This window comes from Haemorhous mexicanus, chromosome 13 (assembly GCF_027477595.1).
Source record: "Haemorhous mexicanus isolate bHaeMex1 chromosome 13, bHaeMex1.pri, whole genome shotgun sequence".
NCBI lineage: Eukaryota > Metazoa > Chordata > Aves > Passeriformes > Fringillidae > Haemorhous > Haemorhous mexicanus.
The window spans coordinates 16,246,527-16,262,576 of record NC_082353.1 but is presented as its reverse complement, the minus strand read 5'-3'; the positions used below and the strand labels follow the sequence as shown (position 1 = coordinate 16,262,576).

At 46.0% G+C, this 16,050-nt stretch overlaps 1 protein-coding gene across 1 annotated transcript in view; it reads right to left on the bottom strand.

Annotated features, from left to right (window-relative positions):
* The window catches only part of SLCO3A1 (solute carrier organic anion transporter family member 3A1), a 140,486-nt gene extending 130,241 nt beyond the window's left edge, over positions 1-10,245 (bottom strand). Inside the window, exon 1 of the mRNA XM_059858578.1 lies at positions 10,057-10,245. Coding sequence (XP_059714561.1) covers positions 10,057-10,230 — 174 coding nt within the window. The 5' untranslated portion in view covers positions 10,231-10,245. The remainder of the gene's footprint in view (positions 1-10,056) is intronic.
* Between the last annotated feature and the right edge of the window lie 5,805 nt (positions 10,246-16,050).

Here is a 16,050-nt window from a genome sequence, read left to right as displayed (position 1 = left end):
GATATCAAAAATAGAAACTTGTGGTCCAAGCACCCCCTTTGGACCAGAGCACAAGACAAGGCAGGTTCCTGCAGGAGCACAGCTGAGCCCAGTAGGCACTCCTTGCACTGAGCACCTTGGATGACACCATCTATCTACAGGATCACCCAAACAGCCACCACAAACAAACAAGCACCCCTAGACAAGGCATCCCTTCAGCTGAAGCTCCTGTCCCCCAGCCAGCAGCTGCACTGACTTCAGACATAAGGACCTGCATTATAACTAGCTATAGGCAGCAGGAAACAAAGTGTGCATCTCATGCAGAGGCTGAAAGGCCCATTGTAATTAACCACTCTCAGCCCTGTACGCTGGACAAGACAAAAACAAAACCCACAGTTTTCCTTTGCTGGTAAGCCCTAAAAACACTGCCCACTATTTCTCATAAAGGGCCTGTATGCCCAGCACTTTCTCTTTCACAAGCCAGAGCATTTGGCATAGGCTATGGGAAGGTTAATTCCCACAAAAATCACATTTTACAGACAATGCCTGCAGGACAGAAAGAACACCACCATGTTTTAGTCACACAGACATGCTTCTCCTTGGGCTGAACCTTGCTGCCCAGTGGGACACCACAAAAACCAGGTGCAGACAGGACCCAAGCATAAGGGAAACCATTTACCCAGTGGCAGCCAACATTTCTGCAAAGAGCACATCAGTGCTCAGACATGATTAATGGTTTGCTTTAGCTCATGGTGATGCTGTCCCAGCAGAGCACAGTGAACATCTGACAGAGAATACTCCCAGAGAGCCTAGGGGGGAGAAAAAGGGGTGGGATGGTTGGGGGGGAATACGGTGTTTTGATTTTTGGCTTTGTTTTAAACATCAAAATCCATTTTAATGGGCGATGAAAATTAATTTTCCCAGGTCGAGTCTGTTTTATCCCTGACAGTAAAGTGCTTTATCTCAACCCACAAGCTTTTTCACCTCATTTTCTGCCCCCACTGTATTGATGAGGGTGTGAGAGAGAAGCTGGGTGATGATCTGGCTGCAGACCAAGGTTAACACACCAAAACATCTCACCAAGCAAGGTGGACACCCTTTAACAAGAAAAGAGTAAAAGAAAAGAGTAAAACAAGAACAAGAGTAACAAGAAAAGAGTTAAAGCTTGAAGAATAACTTGGAGAAAATAGCTTTCCTAAATCACAACAATTACAGCTCTTCCTGCAGCTCAGTGAGATGATGAGAAGTTGTAGGTTTGAAAAACTGAAAGTCTTAAGCTTCTCCTCTTTAAAAATCAAACCTCATTTATATACTGTTATTTTCCTGTTGTTTTCAAATTACTGGGTAACAAAGGATCCATCCCTAATATGTCAACTCAAAGCATTATCATATAACACTCAGACCATGTCAGGATGAGAAGTGAGCATGTTTCCAGCAGATGAAACTCATTAGCAGGGCACAAGAAGCAGCAGGACACTACTGGGGGCATTCCCCTTTCATGTTTTTCAAAACAATTTTCTTCCAGTCAGTATTTCAGCTTCTCTCTTGGAAAGTTTTAAATGCTTGCCCTCTCCTCTCTTGGCATTTCTCAGTGTAGACAGGCACACGTGGTATTTTTCAGAGGTACAGGAACTTGCCTTGCTACTGTCCCAAGCAAGGCACATGCCAGTCCTCCTGCATCTTCCTCCAGAGATTCCTTCAACTTAAAGTGTGAGGTTTAGTCCATTCCAGCAGCAAAACACTCCCAAGCAAATCTCTGGTCTCCTACTGATGAAGTGCCAAACCACATTTGCATGAAGCTGAGAAGTGGAAAGAGGTAGCAACTATTTCATATCCTCCTTTTCAGAAGTAAAAAACAAGAACTCCAGACAACCTTTCTGCAGCCCTTCCTGGTAAAGTTCCACCAGAGAAAACAAATACCATTCATTGTTTAACAGGACAGCCTGCAAAACTATTAAGTTATGATGCTTTCTCACTCCCTGGTATTCCTTTGGAGAATTAAAGGGATGAAATAAATCTGAAACTACAGAACACTCAGAAGTCTGTCCTGCCATGGCAAACACTATTTATCTATCACAAACACTACTATCCTCTGGCTCTGCTGTGTTTGAACATAGGTGCTCCATCTAATACATGTTCCAAGAAGACTCCAGGAAAAATACTTCCTTTTCACCTTAAACATAAATTCATAGAGTAATTCCTCTGTTTTAGGAATGCAGAGGGCACCACTACCCATCACTTTGCACTGTAAAGCAATTTCACATTATTTCATACAGCTCTCCAGGTATTAAAATGCTAGGTATCATCCGAAAATACACACATGTAACAGACATTTCAAGACTGTAAATGAAAAGTGAAATGAAAAGTGAAACATTTCTGAAAGGTTTCTGTATTCTTCCACACCCACAGCACACATCTCTTCTCAACAGCCAAACTTTCTTTCAGTTTCCTTATAACAGAGTTTGTAGTTGCCTTAAAAAAACCAAACAACTAAAGACAATGTTGGATTCGGATGCAAACATCAAAGCACCAAAAAACAAACCTGCTACAGTTGCTTCAGAAACTGGGTGAGTCATGAAGACCTCAATACAACTGAATTATCCAGGTGCTGTCAAAAACTTCACTGTCATTGGATGGATCAACACAGAACTAAATTTTAAGTCTTTTTCCATTTTCAGTAAACTAAAAAATTATGAATTATACCAGTGAACAGCACGGAAAGTGTTTCAAAAGGACACTTAAATATTAAAAATAAGCCAATTCCAGCAATCCTTGCCCAGGAAACAGATGTAGCATGAAGTAACAACTCCTGTGCCTCCACACCAGCTCTCACAGCCACTTATCTAAGAGCCACTGTGCCTGCAAACATGCAGAAACCATCCAAATGATAGCTGCAGACACCAAGACGGTGTTAAAAAAACACAGAGAAATCAGCTGGCTGCTTGGTGAGGTTTGGAAAGGCTACTATGAAGGGAGAGGCAACAGAGGGGAAAAACAGAAACCAAAGCACATTCCTTTTCTTCTTGAAAATAACAATGATGATAAACATTCCAGCAAACCAGAAATAAATATTTTGCTTTCACACTCCAGTCATCTAAAATAACTGACTGGGTTCAGGCACTGCTGCAACAGAAGCTCAGTAAAAGTCCTTCAATTTCAATACAGTGGGCACTGTGCAATAGCAGGAGGGGCTGCCTGCCTCACTTCAGCAAGGAATACTCAGGTGGAAAAATGCTGAAGCACATCCAATCAAGAATTAGGCTGGGGAAAAAAAAGTTGCTAACAGGAGAGCTTAGAAAATGTGATTTTAGCTCTGAGGTGTCTCCTCATTAGTTGAGTGAGGAGAGGCAGATCTAGACCTGTGCTCTAAGTCTTCACCTCTGTATGATTATGACTGCATATCTGCTTAAAATCTGGGAAAAGGGAACAGTCAGGATCACCTCTGAACACCACAGAATGCTTCCCATAACAGGGCAGAGCCCTCCCAGCATGGATGGGAGGAGTGAGACACTCCAGGAGCTTCCTCAACAGCCTGCAATCACTATTGATCCCATTGACAGCACATGGAGCAGGGCAGTGTGAAATCTCTGCTCCCTGGAGCAGGCACCACTGTTTGCTTTGCACTGCCTATCTACAAAGAGACACAGCTCCTAGTGCCTGTTCCAAGGTGACCTGGAGACAGGACTCTTGGGGTTCTAGTCCTGGTTTTGCTGCAGAGCTATAATGAAGCCTTGTAAATCAAAATCAGTGGCCCATTTTTCTGTACAATAGGAAAAATTAAGTCTCCCAAACTTCACTGGAGCACTTAAAGGAGTTACTACACAAAGTACTATCATGCTTATTTAAACTCTTTTGGATGATGCTTAAAATACAACACTTGTAGTTTCATCGGGTGTTGATCAGGAGACAAAGCCACACTAATTCATCCAAGGTGCAACCTCACCCACTAAACAGCTTGCCATTGTTTGATCCTCCCGTGAAGGAATAGCAGGAGACCAAGCAGGCTACAAGTAAGGATTATAATACACAGAGGACAAATTCTTTTTGATGAATTGCAGAATAATCCTTCTGAAGCAAGAAATGTGCACTGCTGTAGCAGGACAGAAGTTGGCTTTTGGTCCTTTACAACACCCTGAAAGTAAGGGACAAAAAAACCCATGCAAACCTGACAGACACCCCTTTCTGGGAAGCAGGGAGCATCTGCTCTGCCTTACAGAGCAAGAGAGGGATCACAGTTCCACTGAGCCCTCTCTGGGACAGGGGCTACAGGACCACTAAAGGGGTCCCACTACATGAAATTCCCAAGCACAAATGGCACAGCCCTTCAGACCAGAGCATTCTCTGCTCTGATTCACGATCCCTCTAAACCCCAGCTGCAGGAACACTGCAGGCCATTAAAGCACACTGAGCCTGTCACACAGGCACCTTGCAAGACCTACAGGAATTCTGGAAGTGAAGGCTGGCCAGAAGAAATGGGCCATTGGTTTTACAGTGGACCACAGCATTTCTAACTGTTCTTTCTTTCAGAGCCAACAATCACCACTTGGCCCTTACAGAGAAACTGAAGAACTGCCAAACTTTCTGCTAAAAAACAAGAAAAACACTAAAATTCCACATTTAGACATCAAGTGCATTTTGCCTTTAAATGGATTTAACCAAGTTACAACCATCAGGTTGTAAATTACACATAATACATAATGTAAGAGATAAGCATGTTACTTCTACACTGTTTCATCTATTAGTAGCAGATTAAAAAACCAAAAAACCTTTCTCCTAATCAACACATATATGCCAGTTACAAGTTTTCTTGATACTCAAAAATCCACACTTGGATTGGAATTTGTTTCTATAACTTAAAGTTTTTATGTTAATGTGTCCATGCCACACTCCCAACTCACACCCCACAGGAGCCTGAAAACATCAGGACCCAGAGCTGGATCTGGTTTCTGCTCCACCCTGCAGTCAGAGACCCCCAAAAAATATCAGAAGGCTTCTTTGAGAAGAAATATGAATGTAGTCAAAAGAGCTAGTTTAGAATAACTTTCTGTGCAACTCAGCTGCAGAACAGACAATATTCTCTAATGGGAAAGGCACACTAGCAACAACTTTCCAGAAATAACATTGCCAGCAAAGATATATTAAGGGAAAATGAACGGTAAGCAATAACCAGCCAATGCTTGGCAATACTCATCCCCACTAAAACATTTATTTTCACTCCATGGGTTTCTTCCCCTTTAACTACCCCAGTGACAAATAAATTATGAACATTACAGCTAATTTATTACTCAGCACGGCTGAGGATGGAGAGCAAAAAAAAAAGGCAGCAATATTTTCAAGCTGATTCTTATTCTAGAAAAACAATTACTTTACTTAAAACAATAATAAATTAAAAAGGAAAAACTACTTTTGTAGTTAAGTCTGCCCATGCCTAAGCCATTCAGGCTCTGCTGCTGCCAACCAATCAAATTCTTTAACAATAGCTTCAGAAACAGAATCAAGCTCTTAATCTCTGCCTCAGTTTCCCCACCTGTGACACTTCTCCCACCCTGTCCATTCAGACTGCAAATACACAGAGGCAATTTCTACTGTGCAGCACCAAGGACAACAGAAAGCTCTGAAGCACTGCAGTACTCCCCAAACTGACTTTAATGACATCTTCCATGCAGATCTTGCCAGATTTCAAGGAGGGTTTGATCAGGTCTGTACCACAGAACACAGTATTCTATTTGTTATATTTAACATGAGAGAGGAAGGGGCTGCACAGCAAAACAACTTAAAAAACCCAAAGGCCAAAATTTGCTATTAACCCTTCAGTTCCCAGCTGTCCATCACACAGGGCCCCTACTTCTGTTTGTTCCACCAGGAACCCTTTGGTCATGAACTTCTGTATTTATCTTTAATACTTATCTTTCTCCTGAGGATGAAAATTCAAGATTTTCATTGGTATCTCAAACCCCAGGAGCAATAAACCTGCACAGAAGGAGTCTGTCCTAGAGACCACATATACACACACACTCTCACCTGGAGTCCCACAGCACTAATTTTACTGCAGACAGTTAGTTAAGAGAGTTTTTGCAGGCTACAGTCAAACACTGCTGCATGGGCAAAGCTCTCCTTAGGAAGTTAAGTACAGCTCAAAAGTTTTCATTCAGCAAAGCAAGAAACAATTTGGCATTCATTCCCACGCAAACACCAATGCACCCTCATTGGGAGGGACCAATTATTTTCCTTTCCATCCCATGCTCAGGCCAGTCATCCTCTATCACTTGATAAAACACATGAATAGCTGCATTCAAAGCTGCAGCAAACAGAGACAGCTCAGTAAAGCTCTGTAAAAACAGCTCCCCAGAGCACACCACAGAACTGGTCCCCATCGTGCTTCCCATATGCATGCCCTTTATCTAAAGGAGCCCATGACTTTGGCAGATGTTGGATGCTTGCAACTAGGTCAGTCTGAACCAGAGTGAGTCGAGGCTAAAGGCCAGGGAGAGAAATTAAACTGCACTCCTGCTCCACAAACTGTGGCTGTCAAAGAGAGAGCTCCTTGCCTTCTGCTCAAGCAGTGATTTCACCACTGGCTAGGCACAAGATCTGACTGGCAGGGTGATGAAATGCCTCAGAGATGAACCATCAGGAGCACTTGGAACGTTATTACCAGCAAAAATATTCCAAAATATAGAGCATGTAGGAATTCATGGGGAGGGAGGGAGGTAGACAGGCAGGAAAGTGTTGCCAAGGTATGTGAATCAGCCTTATCGAAATCCTCATCGCTGCACGGCTGGCATGACTGATCACACTGCTGCATCCACCCGAGAGGCACAAGGCTCCAGCTGGAGAACAGAGGCTCCAGCCCTTCCCTCCTGGCTCCATCTGCACCAGTCACCCTCAGCTCTTTAATCCACTGCCCAACGCTGCAGGAGAGCAACTGCAGGTGGAAATCAGCTGGGCTGCTAAAAGTTGCTGCAAAAATCCTGAGTAACTTCTGCAGCAGGGATGCCTGCAGACTACAAGCAGCATTTTCCCCACTGCTACTGCAGTTGCTGGGAAATTCAAGTTTCCAAAAGCACGCAGGAGTAATTAGATGAAGCCAAATAAATGTGTACACAAAACCTTACACGAATATGCAAATAATAGGGTGTATTCAGCAGCCCCAGAAATTAAAGCAGCAGCGCAGGCTGTATTTGCATAAACTATGCAGGATATGGCACCGAGTAATTTTGGAACATGTGCATTTTGCAAACAGCAAGCATAATAATAGACAAATATTTTGGAACGTGACATTGATCAAATACTCCCTAAAACTTCACATGAAGAACCTCAGAGACACTGCACTATTTAAACACAGACATCTACTGCTGGCATCCTGGGGTATTTTCACTGCTCAGTTCTGTGGGAAAAGAATTGGACTTTATATAGATTTTTATCAGCATTTATTATTTATAAAGCCCTGTTGGCAAGCAGAATGTTTCATGAACAAATAAAAGTGAATGATCCTTGCTTAAAAACCACATAATGAATGAAAGTATACTTTGTATATATATATGCAAGTGGTTGCTGCTAGTCTATTGCACAGTGAACATGGAAAAGGGGAGGTTTTTTACATCTCTAAAAAGAAATAACAATAGCCACTTCTAAATGTACTGACATGAAAGCCAAGCCAAATCCAAACGGAGCTCTTCAATCACTCCTGAAAAGCCAAGCCCCTGGCTTGTTTCCTTAACAAGCCGAGTTTCTGCCCTCATGGTCTCCGTGCACCGAACAAGACAAAATCTGAGGAAACCAACTTGTCGCCGTATAAGGCAAAAAAAGGTTTCTCTTCCTGAGTTACAAATAACTAGGGAAAGTCACACATGTGGCCAAGGAAAGCAGAACTACAATACAGAACTCCCTCACTGCTGACAGGCTAAAATTAGTAGTTTATTCAACTGCCCAGAACTACACACTGTGCCTGTCCTACGCAGCATCTCCCTATTTGCCTGTCTTGCTGTTTGCTCTCCACTTTGTCTCGCCTGCTAATTTGTCCCTCGGGGAGCAGCCCGGCAGCCACCACCGAGCCCCACTCATCCCAGGAGCCCCAGCAAATGAATATCCACTTGCAGCTACACCTGGGCAACTGTGCAGTGCCTCCACTGATTCCACCCCATGGCAGCACCTGAGAACAGCACTTGGCCCCCATGGGAAACTCGGTCTGCAAAAACGATTAAGTGCTCCATGCTTTCCAGCAAGCATCTTTGCTGCTCCTGCTCTCGCTGCCCTGCAGCACCTGTAAGCACAGTGCTGGGCAGACCTGAAGCACAGATTCACCCTGCAACGACAGTTCCACATTTGCATCTGTTCATTGTACGAAGAGCTTCGTGGTATTTGCAGTGACAGCAGAGAAATTATACAGGGAACAGAGGAACACTTGCCCAGTGCAGCTGGGCCACTGCTTATGCATGCTAGGGATTGTTTTGAGTTTAGTTTGCTTTTTTTTTTCCTTTCCCTCCACTGCCCAGTTGTCCGCTACTGCCTGTGGATCCCGCTAGCCGTGGAGCTCAGGACATAGCCCTGGAGAAAGGCAGAGAGAGCAGCACCTCAGCTGAGCTCACCCCTTGGAGGAGGGAGGGAATAGCAGTGCTCCTTTCCCGGCGGTGGGGCTGGGGTGTGTGAAACACTCCAAAGGAACAGCAACACTACGCCCCAGGAGTTGGGGAAAACAGGAAAAGAAACGCGAAATTGGCGAGGAGTGAGCAATGCAAAGGAGTTTGAGGGAAATGCCACACTAGGGACTAATGCTGCTGATCCTACGCTCCAACACCCCAGCGAAGCGTGCTGATATACAGCCCCCTAGCAGATCCATGCATTCCTGGCACACCGGTGCCCACCGGGTGACATCACCCGTGGGCTCTTCCTTGGCTATTACTTTGAGGAAGGATTATCCTACACTCATTCACACTGACAGCTCATTTTGCAAGTAGCTCATCGGAAACAATATATTTACTTACTAAGGTGTTACTCACATAAAACAGGCGTGCTCCTGTCAGGCTCCTACAAATTAAGTTATATCCACATATACTCACCTAGGGTATAGAGCTGCTGAATTTATCTCATGAGATGTGATGCAGTTTCCTTTGAAATCACAACTATGTTTCAAACTAAACTTATGCTTTATTATATGGAGATGAATTCTAATTTCCATTTCATATTAAGAGGGAATATTAACCATGGTTAGCTTAGTCACATACCTTGAAAAATTATAGATCATGTTCAGCACAAATTTGCATAAGTAGTTTGAGCATGTGAAAGAAGCAATGCTAAATGCTGAATACAAGTACCAAATGCAGAGTTCTTACATTTACTGTAGAATATATTATGTGTATGGCCTCAAAAAGCCTAAGAGATTACGAATACATTTCTTTTCCATGGAAACTATAATTCTCAAATCCAGCAAGCTATTTTAAGAAATTGAAATCAACTATACACTTACATCTGCTGGAAGCAGAACATTTCCACAGGCTGTACACTTCAAGGCACAAGCACAGCCGTATGGACATCTTCCCAACTCTTCTACTACACTTCTGCCTCTGACACCACATCTCACTATGCAGATTTAGTGCTAAAGTCTCATTTGGATTGTTCTGTACCCAACACCGAGACTTTCGGGGCTGCTGCGCTTTGCACCGCCGCATCACTTAAGAGGATGAGGAAAAGCGGTAACGCGGGAGGCACGAAATAAATGCCCCACTAGCTTTTGCCGGTATTTATTCAGTGTGAAGCGGGAAGGCTGGCGCTGGAGCCGAGCGCCCGGTCAGCCGGAGACCCGCGCTGGTGCCAGCCCGCCCCGGGCACGGCCGCGCTCCGGGCGCTCGGGAGTCCCGCGGAGCGGCCGCACAACTTGGGCGGCAGCGGGTGGGTGACCCCTCGGCACTGCTGAGTCATTTCAGCCGTCCAGCGCCGGGCTGCCCTGACCCCTCCGGGCTGGGGGGCTGCCCGCAGAGCCGCCCTGGCGCCGGGGAAACTTCCCCTGCGCTCCGCCGCGCACCCCCGCCCGCGGCTCAGCCCCGCCGGCGCGGGGGGCTGCGTGCCGGCCGCACTCACCAGGTAGGCTCCCACCGTGCCCTGGGCCAGCATCAGGGCGCACTCGGACACCAGGAAGAGCTGGATGCTGGAGAAGCAGGAGACCTTCCTCCGCCGCCTGCGCTGCCGCGGCGCGCCGGCCCCCGGGAGCTCGCTGCCGCCGCCGCCGCCCGCCGAGCCCCGCTTCCCCGGCATCCTCCCGGGCACCGCCGCTCCGCCGCCGCGGGATGGCGGGCCCCGCGGCTGCTCCGCGCCTTCCTCCTCCTCCTCCGCCTCCTCCTCCTCCTCGGGGTGCCAATCACAGCAGCAACCCGCGGCTGCCTCTCCGCCCGCGGGCTGCTGCCATGGCCAGCTCGCCGCCGCCTCCGCCGCCGCCTCCTCGCTTCTCCCCTCCCCTCGCCCGGCCGCGCTCCCTCTCTCCGCCGGCTCCGCGCAGGCCGAATCCGCGTCCCCGCCGGCGAGGGGCGGGGAACGCGAGGGGCTGGGGCTGGGGCCGGGGCTGGCGGCGGCTCCGCGGCGGGCGGGGCGGCCCCGTCCCGGGCTGCGGGCACGGCGGGGGCAGCGGCGGCAGTGCCCGGGCCGAGCTCCCTGCCCCGCGCCCCCGCCATCGCAGCGAGCGGCGATGCTGCCGCACGGCGCCGGCAGCGCGGGCTCTCCCCGCAGGTGGAGGGCAGGATGCCCCCTCATCCGCCTGCCCGGCGCCCTGCCGGTGTGTGTCCCCCGTTCCATTCGGTTGTAGGGGCTCCTTTGTAAAGGGGAGCGGAGGCGCCACAAGAATTAAACGTAGGAAGAAATGAGCGGCTGGAGGTGACTTGCGTCGCACTGCTGCTGCCATGTGCGCCAGGCTTGGCCGTGCTTCGTGCACCTGGCACCTGCCTTCGTGGTGCCCTTTGTGGTCAGCCCCACCTCGAGTTCTAATTTCAGGAGATATCTTCTCTTAAAAACCACTAATCTTCACTTCTACTATTACAGATCACATTCCTTGTCGGCGTAATTGCAAAACCTGATCTGTTTCACTCTTGAGATGCACTTTTCTTGTTCATTTCTGGATCCACTCTGGGCGCTGCTGTCATACTTGCTTGTGTTATTAACTTCAAACTATATGGAACTTTAAATCCACACTTTGTCTAGTACTGGGATGCCCATGGCCTTTGAGAGGAAGAATTTTTTGTGCAAACACAGGTTACATTTTTCAGAAATACCCCATGATTTGCATCCTAAATTTCATTTTCAGAGATAGGTGAGGCTTTGAAGCTCCTGAACACCTCAGAAGATATTTTTGAAAATGGAACTTAGGACTCTTCTAATTTTCAGACCATAAACCAGTCAGCACTGGGAAGTCAAGAGAACTGATATTTTGAATGAGCCCTTTTTTCTTCCTGTACCCTTTTTTAATTTCTTCTCCCAAAATATTATCACCTCTTGGGGGCTTTGCATTTTGGCCTATTTTTACGGTGTCTCCACCCAGGCTGATGAATCTTTAGTCAGACCAGCTGGTGCACGTTGCAGAACTGCAGACCATTGCTGGAGAGAAAATGGAGAGACCTGGCACACTCAGTCGCTGCCCTTCGCTCATCAGCTGCCAACAGGTCCCTCCCATGCTGAACTTTGTCTTGCCCCAGCTTTTCCAGCAGGTCTGTGCCACATCAACAGGAGTCAATAGTCCACTCCACCTCAGGGGCACAGCCTCCAATATTAATGGCCCGAGGCATCGTTATCAAATAATTAGTGAGGAGAAAAGCCTGGTGCTTGTAGATGAGTGGTCTTAATTTAAATGAGATAGAGATCAGTCCTCCAGACACTGCAAGTCTCACAAGATGCACATTAGAAGCTACCTGAGGCCTCAACTGCCAAGGTTTTTGCAGGAGCCCATGAGAAATTGGCTCTTCCATACAGGTTTCTGCCAGTTCATAAGGTGCTTGTTTTCCATCCTGAAAAAACTGGTTCTTCCACCAGAGAAACCCCAAAAAGGCAAGGGTTCTGGAAATCTCTTTAGACAACAAAAGTGCTCATCTTCTTCCTAAAATGTTTATTCAGGCACCTCTTCTGTAAAAATCCTGAAGTTGGGAAGCTAGCAAGGTCTCTATCTCTAAATGGGTGAATTCACAGACTAATTCAATTAGTGTGGCTAGACAGATGCTTTGCTCCAGGTGGATGCTGTAGTGCGTGATAAACAGGATGGACAAGCTCACAGACTTTTAAATAGGTGAAACCAGAGTGGTGGCTCTTAAAATACTTGAACATACAGAGTTATGCTAGGGGAGGTCTTTAAATTTCCTGAAAAAAACCCATCCAACAGAACCAACACACATTTTTGGGGCATGCTGGTCTTTCCAGTCATCTTTTCCCTGCCCTAGGTTAGGTGCTAAAGACAGCAAAGCTCTAAAAACTCATCTAACTCACCAAGTATATATCTGGAGGCAGAGGCAAACTTCTGCACATGCTACTGCAGTTACCAATATTCAAGTTGATGCTTTAAAGCTCTTCAGAATATATATATATTTATAATATATGCAAATGCCATCATGTGTCTCGATCACATCTTAGACATCCTCTTGAAAGAGTTTGTTCAGGCTGATACACTGCTTGTCTTTCACAAGGAAAACAGCTGCTAGAAAAATTTGACTCTAATACTAATTATCTGAAACATCTGGTTGCTTGGTTTATTGCAGCAGAATACAATTTCCAGTTCAGTTGCTGTCCAGAAGAGAGAGAATGCCTGGATTTTTTTTTTCCCTCTTATTTATGTTGTATACTCACACTTATTTCCTCTAGAGAAATTCCTCCTGGGTTGCTGTGCTGAAAAAAAGAATGAGGGTCTTGCATCTCCACTTGAGGTACATTGGTAGACCTGAGTTTGCTTTTTGCCACCTCTAAACAGACCACATTCCTGAGAGATCTCAGTAGAATGCTTCAGGGATGGACAAGTGACCTGGTTGGATTTAATAGTTAATTATTGCTATAGCCAAACAGCTTTTCTGGCCTAAATTGACTCAGCTTTAACTACTAATGTGTGGAATACTAATGTTCTTGGATTATCATTAGCCTAGAATAAAAAATGACTCTACAGCTAGAATAGTCCCTTCTCCTCAGGGCTCAGCAGTTTTGCACACACAGTTCTCAGCTCTTTCCACATCCAAAGCGAGCATTTCCCTCACAATAATTTCTACTAAAGCATCTTGCACAGTAATTTCTACTAAACCCGTCAGGTTTTCATAAACACTGACATTCATTGCTGGCAGGCAGCGGGCTGCCCTAGATAAGGGTGGGCACTCCAGTCTTAAACAAGCCAGCTCTCCTGAGACCATCTCATCACACCTTGTCTCTGGACATCTCCTTGCTCCTGGGCTTGTGTCAACATTCACTTCTGGGTAACCTTAGCAGGCAGAGTTTTCTTAGTCCATCACCACGCTGAAACAATTTCTGCTATAGTTCACTTTTCCCCCCTGTTCATGGTTAATATTACTCCAAATTAGCAGGGTAATCTTGATAATACTACACAACTTTTTTGATGCATACGCAGAGTCATTGCCTGTGGTCTATGGAGTGTGTGGGACTGAAGAACTGAGAGAGAGCTGTGCAGGGTGAGGACCTCAGTGAAGTACTTGACTGGTATCTTACACCTCAAGGGGCAAAAGTGCAAACTGAAAATCTAAGCTTGACCATCAGCAGTGTGGGTAACAGGAGAAGGAACAGGAGAGGATGATTTCCCTTCAGCAGAGCTGGTGGAAACCACTCCTGTGAAATGTGCCAAAGCAAGCAGCTGAGCTGTGTCATTAGGCATCTCTACAATTGCCATTGGAATCATATTCCCAAACCTTCCAGACATGTTTTACAGTCCAGGGAGCTAATGTGTGCCTCACCCAGTACAGCCCCACTGCAGCACTGTACCTGTTCCTGCTGAGGATGTAGCAGGGAAAACCAAGAACAGGTGCTAAGAGAAAATGATGGTCTTACAGAAGATCTGTGATATATATTAAGAAAAAAAAACCAACCCAACCAAAGAAGTGCTGCAACCATAACTGTTGACTTCTGCCACCAAAACTTCTCTGGATGTTCCCTGCAAGGTGACTGCACTTCCTTGCTCTCCTTTCCACTGCTGTCGGTCAGGAGCAGCTGTTGCAGCCTGACACTCACCCGAGTGCCTGCATCCTCACCCCTCCCCACGGCCATGCTTTCAGACAGGTGTTTGTGCCCTGCTGGGGCTGCTCTCCTGCCCGGTGGCCCTGGGTGCCAGCCCGGCTGTAAATCGCTGCTAATCCGAGATAATTGCAAGGGTGAGTGAGGAACATCATCGTGAGAGCCGCCCTGGGGGCATGCTTGCCTCAGTCTGCGGGTTCTGACACTGGTTCTGCCCCTTGCTCTGGCAGAGGAGATGCTCTCACCTGGCTGCAAGGATGCCACTCGCCTGCATTAGGTACAGGAAAACAGTGTCCCTGAGAGGTTTGCATTCTGCTCCATTCAAAATCCCACCCGAGAAGTTAAAAATCAGGCACAGCTGTCTCAGATACCAGTCTCAGACTACACCCATTTGGGCTTCTTTCCAGGACAGTGTATCCATGTTCGGGCCAGTTTTCATTTGCTTTAAGCCATTTGGATGAAAGGAGAGCTCATGTGCTGCCAAAACAGATTTGCATGTAATGTAAATCATATCCCCTTGGCACCAGATCTGCACCCCTGACTGGTCCTGCCCGGTGCATTTGTCTGGGGGAAGGCTTACATAGCAAGACAATAAGGAATAACTTCAGATATGTTCAAAGTACAAGGAAGAAAATGTAAATAAATATGAGATCCTGGAGCTTTGGCCAAGAGGCTTTTCCTTGGGATGGCTTTGAAAGGATGTTTTGTGATTCTCCAGTGCAAAACCCTGTAGACCAGCTGGCACAGGAGGGAGGAGACAGGAAGGGATTTTAATCACCTACCAGTGTAGAATGGGGGTGTAAGTGTGCCCAGCAGCCAAGGGTGTGTGGCAGTAAGGAGAACTGAGACTGGGGCAGCTTGTGGATGTATCAGCAGCTGTCATTTCCCAGATACCATGACACTAACAGTTTTAAAGCAATTTCTTTCTATAAACACTTCTGGCTTTACTGCCTTGCTATTTTGAGTCCTGCTGGAGACTTGGACTCATTAAAAAGGCATTTCCTTCCGACAAGCAGATTAGATAGCTGTTCCTTCCCCCACATGATGAAAGGATGGAGAACACCTCACTGAAGCTGAAAAATGCAAAAAATTAGGACATATTAGTTTAACAAGAGGTCAAGGCTCACCTTGAAATCTCCACCTATACAAAGAGTTAACAAAGAGAGGAGATTCCTAAATGCAAGAATTGGGTGTCTTGTCTACAATCTACATTGCATAAACCTGGCTCCTAAACTCTAATTACGGTTTCCCAAATAAATGAGACTTGGATCTGAAGGCAGCTGAGTAATCTCCAGTGCCACTGACTCCATGAGACCTGAGGGCATGCAGCACTTTTACAGCAGAGCTAGGCACCCAGCAGGATCATGGTCTAAATGGAAATCCGAATGACTTTTGAATTAAAGCAATGTCATTTAGCAAACACAGTATAATTGTGGAGTACCTGCAAATATTGACATCAGCCTAACGCCTCATTTAGTAGGAAAGTTAATTTGCAGAATCAGAAAATGAAAAGTAAATTACTGGACAATAGACTGCTGCTTTCCTGACTATTAATTAGCATCCCATAAAGCAATGCTTGTCCAAACTGTAAGTCAATATATAATAAAACTATTTAATTTCTTTTTGTAAGGATGAGACCTTGAAACTCTAATTCTAGAAGATAATTCTATTTAGTCAAAGGAAGGAATGTCATCTGTATTTTATACATTAATGTGCATTTGTGAAACAACTAAGATACTCGCTGTAGTAACACACTATTACAAATGTTCTGCTTTCCTGTCACTGTCACATTCTGAAAAACATTCTTGGCCAGACCTGTCCGTGTCTGATGATGCAGCAGAAGGCAATGTTCCCTGGAGTCTGCAAGAATTCATC